At 41.6% G+C, this 18565-nt stretch overlaps 1 protein-coding gene across 1 annotated transcript in view; it reads left to right on the top strand.

The window, feature by feature from the left end:
* LOC311622303 (T-cell immunoglobulin and mucin domain-containing protein 4-like) overlaps nucleotides 1–14744 on the top strand; it is a 30025-nt gene extending 15281 nt beyond the window's left edge. The window contains exons 4-7 of the mRNA XM_084883273.1: nucleotides 10104–10174; nucleotides 11396–11489; nucleotides 12880–12919; nucleotides 13873–14744. Of these exons, the coding sequence (XP_084739399.1) occupies nucleotides 10104–10174; nucleotides 11396–11489; nucleotides 12880–12919; nucleotides 13873–13957 (290 nt within the window). The 3' untranslated portion in view covers nucleotides 13958–14744. The remainder of the gene's footprint in view (nucleotides 1–10103; nucleotides 10175–11395; nucleotides 11490–12879; nucleotides 12920–13872) is intronic.
* The last annotated feature ends 3821 nt before the right edge of the window (nucleotides 14745–18565 follow it).

Genomic DNA, 18565 nt, shown 5'->3' on the forward strand with positions numbered 1-18565 from the left:
AAGTGAAGACATTTGCCAGAATTTGAACCCCAGGTCTCTGGGCTCTTGAAACTGAGCTCTTAAGCACTTTATTATATTGTCTTCTACGTGAGCTAAGCTCTAATTGAAGTTCCTGCGAAATCCCCTGAAGGTATTATATGAGATGAAGGAAGTGATAAAGAGATACAGAAACCCCTTCACCCCTAAATCCCCAGCCTTCAAGGAATAATTGCACTGGGAGAGGGTGTGGTGGAAGCAGAAAAACTGGCTAGGGAGGCAGAGAAGGAAACATCAGGAGTAGGAAGGTATCCAGAATTATACAGGGGCAGAGGGAGCCGGGCTGTGAAAAGGTATGGAGGTTGTATTAAATATTAGGAAATTCTGCATGCTGGTCAAGTAGGATGGATGAGGCATTTAGTAAGATGGCCATGGGGGACCCTGAATTCCAATGATGAGCAATTGCTAGAGAATGAACATTAGGGATTCTTTCAAGAAATTGAAGGGTGACTATTTAGAGGGGAGGCAAGGTAGAGAGAAGGGGATGGTGAATGGAGCAAGGTTTGTCCTAGTGTAGAATAGGATTGCAGCTAAGAATGGGGGAGGTGGGATTTGGTCTAGAAATGGAGATAAGAGAGAAGGGAGTGAGGATAGAATAAATGAAGGGGTGAGAGCAACCAGATCTCACATCAGCCTCCTAGAGAAGCAGGAGAACACTGGGGAATCAAGATATTGAACTTAGGAGATCACCCAATCAGTGAACACCAGACCTGTTCATGGGCTGGAATCATAGGGAGCTAGGGAAAAGCAGAGATTAACCTACTTTGCTCAAGGCTTGCAGAATTAGAAACCTTGTTGGGGAGGGGGAAGCCCAAGAAATTGTATGTCTAACAAACTCCCTCAGTAGATTCTTTTGAAGCTAGCCTACCCATATCTCCAAGAAGGCATTAGGAATTGCTAGTGTAGTACACACTACTTATTCTACACAGAAGGAAACTGAGGCTCCAAGGTATCATAAACATTCTAAAAGAAGTGGGAACTAGGCCCTAGGTAGGCCCCCCTTCTGGCTCCCAAATCACTGCTCTTTCCCCATGCACTGCACTGTTTTATTAAAGACAAAATCAAGCCCTGGTACAACCTGACACTTTTGGGTCCTCAATTAATCAAGGACCTAGGGGAATTTTAGTAGGAGTTGCCATTCTCAGGACAAGTTCAGCAGAAAGAACAGAGGAAGGCAGGAGAATGAAGCAAAGCTCATTTTCACTCACAAATGCTGTGGTTAGAAGGAAAGAAATTGGATGTAGTTGGTTTTAGAGTCAACATCTTTCTTGTGGCATTGTTTTCTCATGCCCAGTGCTTTTCAGGGGCTCAAATCAGTTGAGAGGCTGGCATATGGGGATAAAAGGAAAGGACAAAATGTGGATTCTTATCATTCTTCTCACAGTAACATGATATTCTACTGACTATACCATTGGTTTTTTTCATTCTCACATCTAATAGCTCACCTCAGAAAGGTCAACCAAATAAGATCAAAGAGAGTTTCCATGCCTGTGGTGAGGCAGAGTGTGAAAAAGAAGATGCTAGCCACATTGGAATAGAACACAGAGCTGGCCACTCAGTCCATAGACCAAACTGTCCCTTTGGGCCCAGCCAGACACTGCAGAGATCTCTGGTTTCATAGGATGTAGTATAAAAGGGTCAACCTCAGCAAGTTCTGTAATCAGGTCTCTGTTCTCCTCACCATGAATAAGCCAGTGAATAAAGGTGCCAACACCCTCTAGTCCTACCTGCCACTAACGTACTGGGGGACCCTGTGATGCTCAGCAGCCTGGCCAAGGGGACAGGCATGGAATTTAGACTCAGATGTCATTGCTCCAACATTTACTATCATAACTAGGTAGGCAGCGTTGGGCAAGATAGGGGACTTCTCTGAGTTTCAGTTTCTTTTTCCATAATTCTGCCCACATTGACTTAATTCAGCTTAAGTTTACTTGCCTCCTAGCATTTGTTCTGAAATTCAAATGTGATAATAAACACCAGAGTCTTGTGTACTTTTAGTTTCTTACATTGTACTCAGCATTGTCATCATCAACAATAATGATGAGTAGGCTGTCTTTTCCAGAAATGGTACCCACGAAGGCAGCGGAAAGCTAGTGTTCCATTCTTCCACAGCAGGTGTATATGATCTCTTGACATGTTTTCCAAAGGCCAGAGGACAAGTTCCTGGGCTCTCAGGTAGATAATCCTGGCTCTGAGGTTTGTTCACTCCCCTTCCAGCTATGTAACCCTCTGCAGCAGGATTCCCACTGTGAAATGAGGACAGTAATGGTACAGACTATAAAGCATCTTCTGAGATCAAACACGGGAAGTACTTTGTGCTTTGCTGGGCATGTAGAAAGTGCTTGGTTTAGGGTAACCATTTATTTTTTTTTTAATTAAAAAATATATATTTTATTGATTTTTTTTTTTTACAGAGAGGAAGAGAGATAGATAGAGAGTTAGAAACATCGATGAGAGAGAATCATTGATCAGCTGCCCCTTACATACCACCCCCCCTACTGGGGATGTGCCCGCAAACAAGGCACATGCCCCTGACTGGAATAGAACCTGGGACCTTTCAGTCTGCAGGCCGACGCTCTATCCACTGAGCCAAACCGGTTTCGGCAAGGGTAACCATTTATTATTACTGTTATCAATATCAATGATTCTTGGTAAATTATACATCTTGCCACCTCCCTCCATCAAGATTTGTTATCAGTTGGTGTGGGCAGGGTAATGTTGGACATTGCCCTTTAAAGTGGAGCCCAGTGGCGAAGGATCAAGGTGAGGTCTTGTCTGTGCTTCTCTAGGACCCTCAGATATTGGCAGGTAAGAGCAGTAGCCTGGGGTGATGACTTTGGGCTCTCATAAGGATAATGACATTTTTTGTGGCTGGGGCACCTCGGAGGAAGTGGAAGGCGGAGGCCTCGGTCAGAACTGGAGTGACTCAAATAATGGTGTTCTTGAGTCTCTGGTGCTCTGTTACCGCATCTTTGCACACTGTGAAGTCATCTCACCGTTCCTTCCTCTTTGTGAACCACATTGGTGCCACCACAATTTGTTCTCTGGTCCCTTCCAACATTTACAAATAAACCCCACCCTATTTTGCCCTTGGAGCTAAGAACATTTGTCTCACGCATGCAATGTTGTTGATTCATTAAGTGTAGAGTGCTCTTCTTCATCATGCTACATGTTAAAAACACATGGGGGTCCCCAAAATTCAAAGGAAGTATGTGAATTCAATAAATGTGTTTTTCTACTTTCTTCTTTTTTTTTAACAAAAAATATATTTTTATTGATTTCAGAGAGGAAGGGAGAGGGAGAGAGAGATAGAAACATCAATGATAAGAGAGAATCAGTGACTGGCTGCATCCAGAACGCCCCTCACTGGGGATTGAGTCCACAATTCCGGCTCAATTGAACTGTGACCTCCTGATTCATAGGTAGTCACGCAACCACTGAGCCACACTAGCATTTTGAAATTCCTGATCTACCTTAATGCTGCTACGAAAGGTCAGAAAATGTGGGTTCTATTCGCTCCCTTTGAAACTCACCACTTTGGAAACTAGCCTGAGTGAAACTCTCTACATGTTCATTTTACCACTGGTTAAAGAAGGAATTAGAGAGAGTAATTTCAAAATCCTTCAACTCCAAAACTATTCAGTTTGTGATCTGGGGATCCTTTCTTTGGATTTTAAAGACCATACCACCAGAAGGGGGCAGCAGAAGCCAGTGTACTATCAAGGAAAAGCCCCTTCTCTGAAGGTTAGAAGTTGTCACTTGTCAAACTCTAGGATTATGTTAAGATTGTATCATTGAATGGACTCATTTTAGAACTAAATTTGTTTTCAAAGTAGAGACAGATTAGTCCCAGGGTCTATGGATTTAATGATGAATCAAAATGTGTGATATGAGTTAGAATGTTTCCACTGAGGAGATAGAGAGCTTTTCTTTCCAATTGATTGCTGGCATGAAGCCCATTGGTTATAGAGTTTGTGTTTTCAAATAGGATTTTAATACGCTCTCTTTCTTTTCTCTCAGAGTGGTTGCAATCATGATTTTTTTGATTCACTCAGAGTTGGGTTCCTTTAATGGTTTGTGTTACTTTGAGCAAATGAGCTAAACTTTTTCAGCCTCAGTTTACACATCTATAAATGGGCTTGGTAAGCATTCAATGAGGTAATTTACATGAAGTGGTTATGGTTATCCCTATCCTAGGCATGAAGTAGTATCAAATTGATTATGAGAGGGAGTTCCTAGTAATTTTGAAGCAATTTTTTGTTAATGGGATGGAAACAAGGGTGCTGAACAAAATGGATTCTTAAAAGAATTTGTAAACATGCAATGCCTTTCCAGAACTGCACATAACACATAGTTGTTTTTTTTTTTAATACTATACACATATTTAAAAAGCACTGCCAATTTTTTAAAAAAAGTGTGTTTTTATTGATTTGAGAGAAAGAGAGAAAGGGAGGGGGGAGGAAAGAAAAAGAGAGAGAGAGAAAGAGAGAGAGAGAGAGAGAGAGAGAGAGAGAGGGAGAGAGAGAGAGAGAGAGAGAAAAGAAATGTCGATCAACTGTCCCCTACTGGGGATCGAGCCTGAAACCCAGCATGTGCCCGGACCAGGAATCAAACCTGTGACCTTTTGGTCATGAGATGACACTCAGCCAATTGAACCATACCAGCCAGGGCATAGCACATTGATTTGAGTGAGCGAGAGAGTGAATTCCCATCTACAACATTAGGCATAACCATCTTGAAGGGTAAGTCTCTCATCCCTCTGGGGTCTGAAAGTCTAAAAGTTTTAAGAGTAAAATCGTACTCAGATGAAACACATTTAATTCCCTAACTCCACGAGTGTTTTTTTTGTTGTTGTTGTTTTTGTTTTGTTTTGTTTTTTGTTTTTTGTTTTCAATAGTAGACTAACTATACCAGGAGTCAGAAAACTTCTTTTGTGAAAGGCCAAATAGTACATATTTTAGGCCTTGCAAGCCATACTGTCTCTGTTGCAACTCCTAAATTCTGCCTTTTTAGTGCAAAAGCAGCCAGGCACACACATAAACAAATGGGTGTCACTGTGCTTCAATTAAATGTTATTGTTAGACACTGAAATTTTAATTGCCTGTGATTTTCATGTGTTTTCCCGTTATTATTCTTTTGATTCTTCCTCAATAATTTAAACTTTATAAAAATGATTCTTAGCTCTTAGGATTTGGCTTTCTGCCATAGTGTGCCAACTCATTAGCTATACCACCCAGATACAGGACAGATTCCTTAGGAAGGGCAGAGGTGAGTCAGTTCCAATAGGGCTCTTCCAGAACATTCACTGATTGATCATTGCCTAGCTACTAGGTTGTATTGTAAGTCCTTTGAAGATAAAATGGTGCTTTTATGCTATAGCTTTACATTTAAACTTTATTTTTCATGCGATAAAATCAACACATGCTCATGTAAAAAATGAAAAACTATAAAGTGAAAGTTCCTTGTATTCCAAACATTGCCTACCCTCCTATTCCACCCCTACCCTGCCCCAAGTGACCAAGATTAATTCCTGTAGCATTTTGAGATATATTTGCTCAAGATCATTCTTCCTCTAGCATGGTAACATTTATCATTATTCTTTACAACATTTTCAAATGTTTTTTGAAATTTTTATGTTGTTTTAAACTTGCTTTAAAATTCATTCAACAATTTTGTTCAACAAATTTTAACCATAAAGGCCATTATGAATGATGCATATATTATATTCAGCCATAGGAAATGGCTGAAATTTAAATCATTTAAAAAATCTTTTTATTTTGAAATAATTTTAAACTCACACATACTTGCAAAAATAGTAGAGAGGTCTGTGCATTCCTCTGACTTGCCCCAATGGTACCATCTCACATTACTACAATACATTGTCAAAACCAAGAAATTGACACAACTAGCTAGTCTACAATCCCTACTTGCATTTCACCCATTTTTATAAGTATTCATTCTTTAAAACAAACGAACAAACAAACAAACCATTTTGACTTTACAGAAACTATGTATCTACTATATAGAGACTAGAGGTCTGGTGCAAGGATTGGTGCACCAGTAGGGTCCCTTGGCCTGGCCTGCGGGGATCTGGCCAAAACCAGCTCTCTGACAACCCCCGAGGGGTCCTGGATTGGGAGAGGGTGATTCTTGGGTGATTCACCCCAGAATTAGGCTCCCTCCTCTCTGGTTCTGGGTGCATCATCTGACAATTGCAGCTGCCAAGTCACAGCAGCTCAGCAGCTCTGGTGTTGAGTGTCTGCCCCCTGGTGGTCAGTGCACATCATAGCTACCAGCCAGTCAGTCAAATGATTGGCCGATTGGCTGGTGGCTTAGGCTTCCTGTACATCTTTGTATGTCAGTACTCTTGGACTAGGGAGGTGATTTTGCTAACGGGACCACCCAAACCGTCTTTGACTGTGGGTTAATGGGTTCCTAACACCTATCTTCAAAGTTTCGCTTAGAAGGTCACTGTGGGACTGCTTCAGAGAAATGACACGAGGGTTAGCTCATGACTCAGGCATCTTAGAGAGTTTCCAGTGATTAACTTATGATACATGGGATATTTTACAGTTAAGATTTTTACATTTGAAAAAGATTTCAAAATTATGCAAAGTAGTAATAAGAAAAAATGTAATTGCCTATAACATTTGCAACTTAAAGTAGATGCATTTAGTCTGTTAGTATTTCTTTTTAGTTTTGAGTTTAATGCCCCTTCTTCCATCTTTAACGTCAGCAATGTAGTATCTTCAAATCTCTCTCTCTCTGACCTCTTCTTCCATCATCTTGTCCCTGACTTTGACATTTTCGCCTACCTCTTAGAAGGGTCTTGGTGAATACATCGGGCTCAGTAGCTAGTCCAGGATAAATCTTTCCATCTCAAGATCTTTGGCTTAATCACATTGCAAAGTCTCTTTTGCCATGTAAGGAAACATATTCAAAAATTCTGATGATTAGGTTGTAGACACCTTAAGGTGTCATTATTCTGCCTACCATGGTCTCCCAACTGTTTGAGAGACAAATGACTCATTCTTCTTTAGACCAGATTAATAATGTATCCTGATTAGTAAAATAATTTATTGATAATTTGTTTACATACCTCCATATTCATATATATGTTTTAAAATATAATCCTCCAAAATAAATGTTGAAAGCATGGAATTTAATTTCATGTAAATAGATACTCTCATTTTCCCCATACCCAGTGGATGGTCTTGCACCAACATGGTAAGCACCAAGCCCTCTTTGGAGACCACTATTCTGGATCATCCTTTTTCTAGATTCCATGCAAATCATTGTACTGCACAGTCTTTCTTGCATCCTTGCTGCATACCATGCTTTGTGCTTGGTACAATTGTGCTTCAGCTCCTATATAATGAGGTCCTCAAGAACATAGGTGTTTTTTTTTTGTTTTTTTTTTTTAATATATTTTGTTGATTTCTTACAGAAAGGAAGGGAGAGAGATAGAGAGCTAGAAACGTCGATGAGAGAGAAACATCGACCAGCTGCCTCTTGCACACCCCCTACCAGGGATGTGCTTACAACCAAGGTACATGCCCTTGACCGAAATCAAACCTGGGACCTTTCAGTCCGCAGACCGACGCTCTACCACTGAGCCAAACTGGTTTGGGCAAGAACACAGGTTTTAATGTTAGTCATACAGGCTCAAGTCCCAGCTCCCCCACCTGCAACCTGTGTGACCTTGATCAAGTTGCTCAACCCTCTGAGTCTCAGTGTTTTCTTGGGCAGTATGAGATAGTGCCTACCCATAGGGCTACTCCTGAAGATTATATGTTCATTGGACTATTAGTAACAATATGACATTAGATGGCATTCTCCTGAGTTTAATTCTATGCCCTTCAATAGGGTTTAGTCTTCTTACCTGTTTGTATCAGAGTCCAGGGCCTTGAGAATGTGGGGCCAGGAGAGCACAGACGACAGACACGAAAAACAATGGTCTTGACTTGGTCTAACCCACATCCCCAGCCCTTCCTGTCACTACTCTTCACAAGGAAGAAAAATCACTGATTTGTGTTTCTTGTTGCTAGTTTGTATACTTGTACTGCTTTACACTGGGGCTTTTGGCATTTTTTGAAGGAAAAAAGAAGAAAAGAAAAAGTGCTGTTTGGTTTCATTCCACAGAGTATGTGTTTGCTAGATGCCTCCCCCATTAGATGACTCCAATTTAAAATACAGATTAGCCCTGACAAAACTGACCCAGGCTGGCTTTTCTCTGTGATGGTTTCAATTTCAGGCTTATCCATCACAAATGATTGTAGTCTAACAGGATTCTTACAGAAAAGGAGTAGAAGTTTTGAATTCTGACTTGCAGTTTCCAGCTCCAGGGGATAATAGCAGAGAGTAAAACAACAATAACTGAGTTGTAGAGTATAAAACATGCCGACTTCTTTCTCGGAGTTCTGTGCTCTGAGATGGTTAGCAAGTCACCCTCCCTGTCCATAAGCTCTCCTATAGCAAATTATGAGCCTTATAAAACCAGTCACATTTCTCCTTTTGTCTTGCGTGCGAGGAAGCTTGGGGGAAATGATGCTCAGTTGGAGTAATTATTAGCCTAGGTATTTATTCCATTCAGGTCTGTCTTATGTGGCATTACATTCTGTTCCTATCAGAAGATTGTACTGCATGATGATTTTGAATCTTTTCTGGACATTTTCTCCTGCCCTGCCTTTTAATGACCATGCTTTTCTGCCCATTTCTTCACTTCCTCTACCCAACTATTAAGCACGGGGTTTCCCAGGACACCTGTTCTTCTCTCTCTGGACATGCAACCCTTGGATTTCTTATGCACTTTGAAAATTTGAATGGCTCCCCAGATACTGATGACACTCAGAACAGTATCTCCCGCTCAACCTTGATTCAGATTCAAATTCATTTATTGAGCACCAAGTATGTGTCAGGAAGTGTTGGGGTTCCCTTGCTAAGCAGGCAGAGGGGGACCCTGTCCAAATGGAGCTTTATTCTAATAGCTCTCACTGAACTACGATGTTGGCCTTTGTGCTTCTCCCTCTGCTCACCCTCTCCAGCTGCCTGTCCATACTCCATCATTCTTACTCTTACAATGTTAGGCTTAAATAACCTTCTTTAATGTACTGTAAGTTTTGTGAGAGTAGGGCCATACCATACTCATCTCAGCATTCTTGGTGCCTGGAACAGTGTTTAGCACTTAGTAGGATTCTCAGTATATGTTCCTTGTTGAACTCAAAGATCAGTTATATATAAACTAGAAGCCCGATGCACAAAGATTCATGCCAGAATGGGCCTTCCTTTCCCTGGCTGCCAGCACTGCCTTTGCTTTGGCTGGAGCCACCTTTCCACCTTCTCATGCTGCTCAGAGGCCCAGAGTAGCTGTCCACCCTGCCCCCAGCCGCTGGGTGCCCATGTATGCAAATTAACCCACCATCTTTGTTGGGTTAATCTGCATACTCCTGATTGGCTATGGGTGTCTCGAAGGAATGGTCAATTAGCATGTTACTCTTTTATTAAGTTGATGACTCCACATCTCAGCTAAAACTTCACATTCTCAAGGACACTTTTCTTGACCCTCCAAACAGGTCAACCATCCTCATGGTATGGACCTATGATCTTATATTAATTCTTCCAGAATTTTGCATAATTATAACGGTTCTTAAACTGTTCACATTATTTGTTTAAATTTAGTCTTCTGTACTAAGTTGTAAGTTCATTAACAAGGTCAATAGTACAGCTACCATAAGTATTTGGCCTATAATAAATAGTCAATAAATATATGTTAACTAATAGAGTGACAAATTTTCTTCTTGGATAAAAATCTTCCCATTGTTGGGGCCTAAAAGAAACTTAGACCTGATAGCCTGCTGGCCTAATGCCTCATTCTTCCTATCTACAAAATGGGGATGATCCTGTGGGGTAATGTTGGGTAGAATATGAACTTTAGATAAAACCATAACAAATGTTCATAAATAAATTGTACCATAGAAGATGATATTAAAAGATTAAACATATCAACTGAAATTCCAGCTCAGCTTTGAAAGCCTATTTCAAAATGTGATTTTTTCATTGTCTCAAAGGAAAAATAGACATTTCCTCTCCAGCCACTGAGACGACAATTCTTATGGAAAATGAAGTTGAAAGAGAAAAGGTAAACATTTTTGTGAAGTATTTGAAGTATGTGACTTAGGTTTTTAAAATCTACATCGGTGTTTGCAGGAATGGATAAGGGAGAGAAACTATATTGAAGCTGCAAAATGAATCATGAATGTTATGAAATAGCAAAGGAATTTGTAGAGTTGTACTCTCAGCAGAAATAACATAAATATTATGACTTCTATATGCACAGATGCTGTGAAAAACAAAAAATTAAAAATAAAAGTACGTGGGAAATCATTGTGTGTTCCTTCCAATTGGCCTGAGATTAGTGACACCCTACAGAATTGTCACCTGCCACCATTTTTTTCCCAAATAGAAAAATATAAGTGAGGAAAGCGGCAGTGCTTTACATTCACAAATCTCAATATGTGGCTCGACAGAAGACAGAGAGATTCTCATATCTGTGTAGATTCTAATTTCTCTATATCAGCACACCCCACGTAACCTCTGGGAATCTCCACTGTACCGCTCAGTAGAGAAGGACAATCAAAATGGCCAGAAATGTCTCATGAACATCATTTTTATCTCATGGGTTCCCTGGCCTACACTTTGAGAAACACTGCTGTAGGAAATGTGACATTGAGTTCCATTTTTCTCTTTGATATTGTTGTCTCTAGAAGTCTGAGTCAGTCATGAGAAGGACTGCACAGGGCTAGGGAGAACTCAAAGGATTCAGGCAATTCCCCGCCTGGTGATTTGACAGTGAACACAGTGCACAGCACCACTATTATTATTGTTATTATTATTATTATTAATTACCTTCAGACCGCAGGGCCCCACAGAACATATCTGGTCAATGTTTTGGGTTTTCAGAAAGAAAAGAAAAAATTGTTTTAATATGTTGTGTTGATTTCAGAGAGAGGAAGGGAAAGGGAAAGATATACAATAAATATCTATTGGCTGCCTTCTGGACATTCCCTACTGGGGATCAAACACACAACCACTACCCAGACATGTTTCTTGACAATGTATCAAACTGGTGACCTTCTGTTGCATGAGTTGATGCCCAACCACTGAGCTTACCAGCTGGGCTAAAAAATTTTTTCTTTTATTTGTAAGGCTGGCTTTGTTTTGATCATGAGACATATGGGGCAAAAGGTGGTGAGATGCAGTGAAGCTCTGGCCATTGAAGGGTGTGGTTGGAGCTGGAAACTCATGTGAGTGTAAAGATTCAGAAACAAATGGTCCAATCATCTTCCCTGTGTCTCACCAGTTGAGTGGGGTGGACGGCTCCTTCCTTGCGAAGATCATTGCTCCCTCCCTTGGATTTGTGCTGTGTGCATTGATTGTAGTGCTTCTACTTCGAGGTAAGGATGGATGAAGCCCTTTAGAGATATGGAGACACCAAGAGGACATGGGAGTAGATCGATGCTGCTTCCTGCTCCTTTTCTCCATTTCCCAGAGTCCCTTTCTGTCATTGTCTCCATCCTGGTCAAGGAGGTGATGGGTAAAGCCATTCTCCTCAGGATGCTAAAGGCTTTGTGTATCATCTTCCTGATAGAGTTCTATTTTGGGGGAAATAAGAGAGCACCTTCACTTATTGGACACTTACTCTGTGTCAGTCCTGACTAGTCTCTTTTGTTATTTTTTTAATCCTCACCCTAGGATATTTTTCCATTGATTTTAGGGAGAGTGTAAGATAGAGGGAAAGACAGAGAGAAAAATCAATGTGAGAGAAACACATCAATCGGTTGCCTCCATGCACAAGCCCAACCAGGGCCCTGGGAGGAGTCTGCGTCCCTAGATTCTTCAAGTGCCTAACACATCCCGGGCTCATGAGTGCTTTAAGTGGAAAGTGCTCTTATTATCAGTGTCTTGGGAGGAAGCCCTGACCCAGTCTCTGCTTCTGGCTAGGATTGTCCCAGAAAGAAAGTCACAAATGATCCCTAGTCTTCTTATTTGTTCCCTTTAAGCAAGCTTTCTTAATCTGGGTCCCCTAGATAGAACTTAGGGGACAAGTGAGTCCCTTGAAATCATATACAAAAGTGCTTGTACATTCTTATTTGCATTTTTCAAGGGGAAGGGCCCATAGCTATTATTTAAATTCTCCAGCTGGACCATGACCGTGCCCCCACCTCCCACTTAAAAAAAAAAAAAAAAAAAGCTTTAAGACCCTACAGAAAGGAGTCATGAAATAGGTTTATAGTTTTCATGCAAAGGATAGGCATGTGGCACCTGGTCCTGCTATAAAATGGGGGAGGGGGGGGAATTGTTCTCTAGTCATTAACAGGAACTGTTTCAAAATAGCAAGTGAGGAGATAAGACTAATATCCATCTCAGCCTGTTTGAGCAACACAAGGGACACTTGTGTATTTTGAAACCTGGCAAAGGAAATTTACAGAGGCATGTCACAGTTTTGGATATTCTGGGTAAGTCTCATGAGGAAGTATTTTAAAACCCAAATGAGTACTTGCATTGTGGGTTGGCAAATGACTCAGGGGTGAAGCAGCTTAACACCATTGCCCACAAGTTGGAATAAGTTTGTAGGTGATGGGCACTGCCAAGGGGCCTAACGAAGCAGTCATTTAATCCAGGAAAAGAAATGACTTTCCAGTCCCCAAATTGTCACCTTTACACTATTTCTGCTTCTTCTTCTTCTTTTTTTTTTTTTTTTTTTTTTAGATAGTAGTGGGCTCCCCCAGCATTTCAAATGTCCTAGCACAGCACTCCGCTTATACTATGGCTTTGTCTTTCCAGGAAAAGTCATGAAAATCAATTGCTTCCAGAAACACATAAGGTAATTCATCTTGCATGACTGATCATTGTAATGATAGAACAAGGTGTTACAAATGATTAGATACTACTCAGTGGTTTAATGACTTATGCTTGTATTCTGATTAAATACGGGGTTGGAGAGATGTGACGTTAGAGGTGAAAAGGAGGTGGGACTTTAGCTCACATTTTCCTCTGCCTTGGTTAACACTGTTACATTGTCCAACATGCAACTGCAAAGGCAGGTTGCATTAATAGAAGTATGGCATGCAAAAGAAAGAAGGCGATATATCACTCTATTCTCTGCTAGAAGTTCTTTGTTCAACTCTGGGCAACTCACTTTAAAAGGACGTTGTAAAACCGGAGTTCATGGAGAGGAGAGTGGGCAGTATGAAAAGTGAAAAAACAACGAATATCATTCTTGGGATATGGCTTCTTCTGCCCAATTACTAGTACACCTTGGGATCCATGGGAGCAAGTATTTTTGTTTGTTTGTTTGTGTTTAGTCATTTCAAGAGTCTCTAAAAAGGGATTTTGAAAATTTGTCCTGTTCTACAACTTTCTGGAAAAGGAATAAAAAGATTTGATATAAACTGTGATGAAAACCTTGTCTTCACTTAATAATTCTACAATTATCACAATATCTGTTAGCAAATAAATACTAGGAAGTAGAGAAACTGAGGCTCAGTAAGGTGACCTTCTAAGGTCACAGTTGTAGATTTTGTGTGTGTAAGTATAAATGTCTTTAGGTTGTGATCTATATTTTCTAATATAGAAACTTCTAACTTCCTATTAAAACAGATTGACAAAAACCCTTTATCCCATAGGGCCTCAGTTTGGCCATCTGTGACATGAAAGAGTTGGACTGGATAGGCTCTGAGCCCTTTTAACTCTGACAGCCTCAGTTTGTTGTGTTGTAATTTATCCATTTTTTCCTGGTCTTGGGGTTTGTATGAACAGCCTCTTTTCTCTCTGTAGGCTACACAATGTTGGAGAAAGTAAAAACGGCCTCGATGACCTACAGCGTGGGAGAGAAGATGAAGATGGTCTTTTCACACTATAACGTGCCAATTTTTTTATTTTTTATTTTTATTTTTTACAATGGAGGACAGGGGTAGGATGTGTGAATTGTCAAATCAGTCTTAGAATGTCTATTTGTTTGCTTTTAAAACCCCATCTATTCCATTGGTGTCATTGGGCCAGTCTTGCTTTAGTTTCACAAGTGGAAGGCACCTGAGATGCTTCATCGCCTTCCCAGCATCACTGCTAAGTGATCTCGCTCACTGTGCTTCAATACATTCAGTGATGATGAGCTCACTGCCACACTCAGGGAAGCCCATACAATCTCAGGACAGTTCTGCCTCCAGATAGCATCTGCCTGTCAGTCCTCATTGAACTCATGGTGCTCACACAGAACACGTCTAATATCTCCTCTACGTGGTAGTGCTCCAGGTACACCAAACCTATGTCTCTGGAAATTACCTTGTTTCTGGAATGTGATTACTGAATCCTCCCCTCCCGTAGTTGACTTCACTGTGGATGCGTTTGCATATCAGCTTCCAGTGCCCCACTCCAGGAATGGTGTGAGCAGCCCTGGGGTCTCTGCTTTATCAATAATGCAGGAACTGATGTCATCTCCAAAACTCCTTGGTTTTCTATTATTTTCTGTTCACATTTGAGTGTCTTTAGGGATGACCATGGTGTCACATCTTAATTCTTGCTTGGGGAATTCAATTTTGGGAACAATCAAGAGTCCACCAGAGCAAAATGCAGTAAGTGGACATTCAACCAGGGCCAACGCATGATCTGACTGTAAGGCAACCCAGATTAAACACAGTTCGTGGAAATGTGCTCCTCAGTAGGAACAGATTTATTTTAAAACTTCCATAACTGCGACATGAAGGACCCAAGGAGAGAGGTGAAAGCAAATGGCTGTTGAATGAATGAATGAATGAGTGAATGGAAAGAATGTGTATCTGAATGAGGGAGACCTCTGGTGGGGCAGAAATGTGGGAAGTCACCAGAAGTGGAAGGAATTTCCCTGACACACTGCCTGGTATGTTTAGGGCAATCACAAAAATAATACAATAAGCACACAGCCTTCCAAGGAAGCCACCTTTCCTATGTCTACTCTTTTGACATTACTTTTAAGAGAGGAAAAAAAAATCAGTCTCAATTCTGCCCTGATACAGCCTGTAGATTCCTCGCAAGGATCCAGCAACCCCAATGGGCAGGCATATCATTCTTGCTTTGGGAGCTGAGAAAACAGAAGCAGAGTTAGATGAAGGCACTTGCCTGAGGTCACATAAGTCCAGCCCCCAGGAACAGAACTGAGGCTTGGCAGGCAGGAAGGACCCCACACACTGAGGGCTGGAAGGAAAGACATGATGCCTGCAGAGGGCGGCATTGACCTGCTTGGTCCCAAATAGATGTTCCTTTACTCAAATCCTGAGCAGCCCGAGCATTTTGACAGTTCTCCAATTCCCCACCCCTTTATAGTTCAATCTTCCCTGGTCCGAAAATTATTTACTCAGAATCTCATTTGCATTTGCAGAGGAAGTGGCAAGTGGAGAACCTGGCAGGAGCCTTAATGAAGCCAGGTGGGACACATTGAAAAGGGAATGTGTTGAACTAACTCATTGAGAGCTGAGGCCAGCTGTCAGCAGGCTTAATGAAAGGTCAACAGGAACGCGGCAATGGGTGGCTGGGGAGGCTTGCTGTCTCTCTAAAGAAAACAAAGAGCTGAGAAGTGGGCTCCCCAGGTGGAGGCAAGAGCAGAAGGAGGAAGCCACTGAGTCTGAAATAGAGTTTCATTTAGATTTGTAAACAAGTTACAGTCTTAAAAAGAAAGAAAGGAAGAACGAAAAGAAGAGCGCTATGGGTTCTCAGCTCTCTGAGATTCAAAGGACCAGGAGGGGACTTGTTCTGGAATTAGGCAAATGCTAATGCCATTAGGAAGGTGCTTGGGAAGACTGGAGCCCGCTGCTCACACAACATGGTGGTTTCACTTTCTGAGCTGAAAAGGTGGTGCTCTGCCTTCCTGGCCTTTATCCGTGTAGTATATGGAGTGGGGGGACCTGGGAGCAGGAAAGACATCTTTCATTTTGTTTAGCTGGTGAAACTGAGGGCCAAATAGGGGGAATGAGTTACCCCCCACCCCACCCCACCCTGGGGCAAGGAAACAGTGCCAGAGTACCCTAGACTTCGCTCTGCAGCCAGGTGATAGACTTGTTCTTGGATTTTCCTAAGTCCACCAGGCTATGCCCCATTATTTTCCCTCCCAAGGTCATATCCAGTAGGTTCCTGTTGGTACATGCAACTCAGCATTTTTTTTTCCTTGAATCATCTTTGCCAGCACATCCTTGACCCCATGATGGACTGACACTCCCAGAAAGAGGAATTGGAATGAGGAAGTTCAAAGCTTGGCTGTTCTGTTGCTTTTTAAAAAACCACCATGATTAGGGTGACCACTTGTCCTCGGTTGAAACCTCAAAGTTCCTCTCACATTTGGGGACTCCCTCAGTCCTCGGCCAGCTGGGATGGTTGGTCAATGTAAGTCCACAGCTAACCTAGATCAAAAGCAGCAGCCCTCTGGTTCTTGGATTCACAGCCCCTGCTCTGGACTCTATCGCAGTGATCATTGTGTGTGTGTGTGTGTGTGTGTGGCTTTGCAGTTGGGCTCAAGTAGAGTAATTCATTCAGATCCATCATTAGAATAGATTGCTACATCTAGATTCCAGATCCTGGCTATTCAAAATGTGGGGCTCTAAGAAGGGACTTGTTAGAAATGCATATCAGTCCCTACCCTAGTCCCTCAGAATCTGCATTTCAACAAGGTCTCTCTGTGATTCACATGCACATTACAGATTGGGAAGTAAAGCATTGATGTTCAAACTTGGCTGCACATTGGAGTCATGTGGCAAGTTGAAAACCACTCTTGCTTGACTCCCCTCTGAGGTCCCCATTTATTTGGTGTGGGGGAGACCTAGGTATTAGGCATTCTTTTATAGCACCTCAGGTAATTCAAATGTGCCGCAATGTTTGTAAACCACTTCTTAAGGGAGGGTAGCTTTGAGCCAGAAAGTAATGTTCCCATTAGTCAGGATAATTCTTGGCCTAAGATACAAGTTTATGTGGGTCTAGTACCCCCCTGCATGATTTTGCTCAAAGAAATGACCAATAAAATTGCTCAAGAAGATCTGAGGACACTAGATAATCACCTAAATGTCCCCATTACTATGGATGGGGCCCATTAAAGCAATTAAGATCTAGATATAATGCAGGCATATCTTGTTTGATTGCATTTCACTGATGTGTGTTTTACAAGTTGAAGGCAAGACCCTCCACCAGTAAAAAGATTATGACTCAATTTATTGCTACACCCACTTTATTGCAGTGGTCAGGAACTGAACCAGCAATATCTCCAGGTTATGCCTGTATTTGCTCTGTAGAAAGTGACAATGAGAAAACAGAACAGATAAACAGATAAGGAACATCTGGATATAAAGGTGACACCTTAGTCTGTTCAGAAACCTCAAAGGAGTAATGAGATGACCCTGAGATTTTAAGAGAAGCATGGCGGGTTTCGATGTTAAAGTAGAAATATGATAAGTGATATTGAAAGTGGGAATATGAAAATAAGTGGACATCCTTTTTTTTTAGAACAAGGAACTTGGTAGTAAGGCAACTACCTGCTCTATTGTACCCAAATATAATGAAAGACCCTCCTCTGGGCACAATCATTCATTGTCTCAGTAGGATTGTATTCAGCTGCAAGTAAAAGAATGCTGAAAAGTAGGGATTAATTAGGGAATTATTTCTCATACTTAGACACCTGGACTTAGGCAGTTCAGCAGCTTCAGTAAGGTAGATATGACAGTTTCTGACGTTCTTGGGCCTTCCTCATGGTTGCGAGATGGCTACCACAGCTCTACTCTGCCCTCTGCACAGACATCCCACAGAGGAAGGAAGTGGGCTTAGCTCAGCAGTATTTTCCCCTTATATGACTGTAACACCATATAAAAATGGAAAATCATTCATAGAAGTTACCAGAAGAGTTACCTATATATTTCATTGGCCATAGATTTCACTGGGTCACATGCCCACCCTTTGGCAAAGGGAAATGAGATTGCTAGGACTAATTTCTAGGACTGATGGTTACTCAGCTCCCAGGCTGTGTACATTGCCATTCAGCCAAAATTTAGCATTATTCAGCCTGGGAGAAACTGGGAGTGGATGTTGGGTAGACAACATTGATTTCCGCCACATTCACTCATCCCACAAAAGCTTATTGTCTCCCATGTTCCCGAGGGCCCCACTGGGTGCAGAGAGGTATAGCCACAAACAAGACAGACCCACTCCCTGTTCCCAGGAAGCTCACAGACTACAAAGCCATTTCTCTCTTTATTATGCCTTTCATGATTCCAGATATTTGTACCTGAGGAGCAAAAAGAATGAAGGGATGAAAAGGAATGTTTAGAATTCTGCACACACACCTCCTTGAAGCTGGGAAACCATCCCTTTGATGCGAGTGTTGGGAGTCAATGGAGGAATGAAACGGAAACATTTGGCCCTGGGAGGTGAAGGCAAATGATAACAAACACTCTCAGCTGCCATGAAGCTTTCTAAGGGTGGCAAAAGCAGTCAGCTTGATGAAAGTGCAAGGTTAGAG

The sequence above is a fragment of the Pipistrellus hanaki genome, assembly GCF_964339955.1.
Source record: "Pipistrellus hanaki genome assembly, chromosome: 5".
NCBI classification, from domain to species: Eukaryota; Metazoa; Chordata; class Mammalia; order Chiroptera; family Vespertilionidae; genus Pipistrellus; species Pipistrellus hanaki.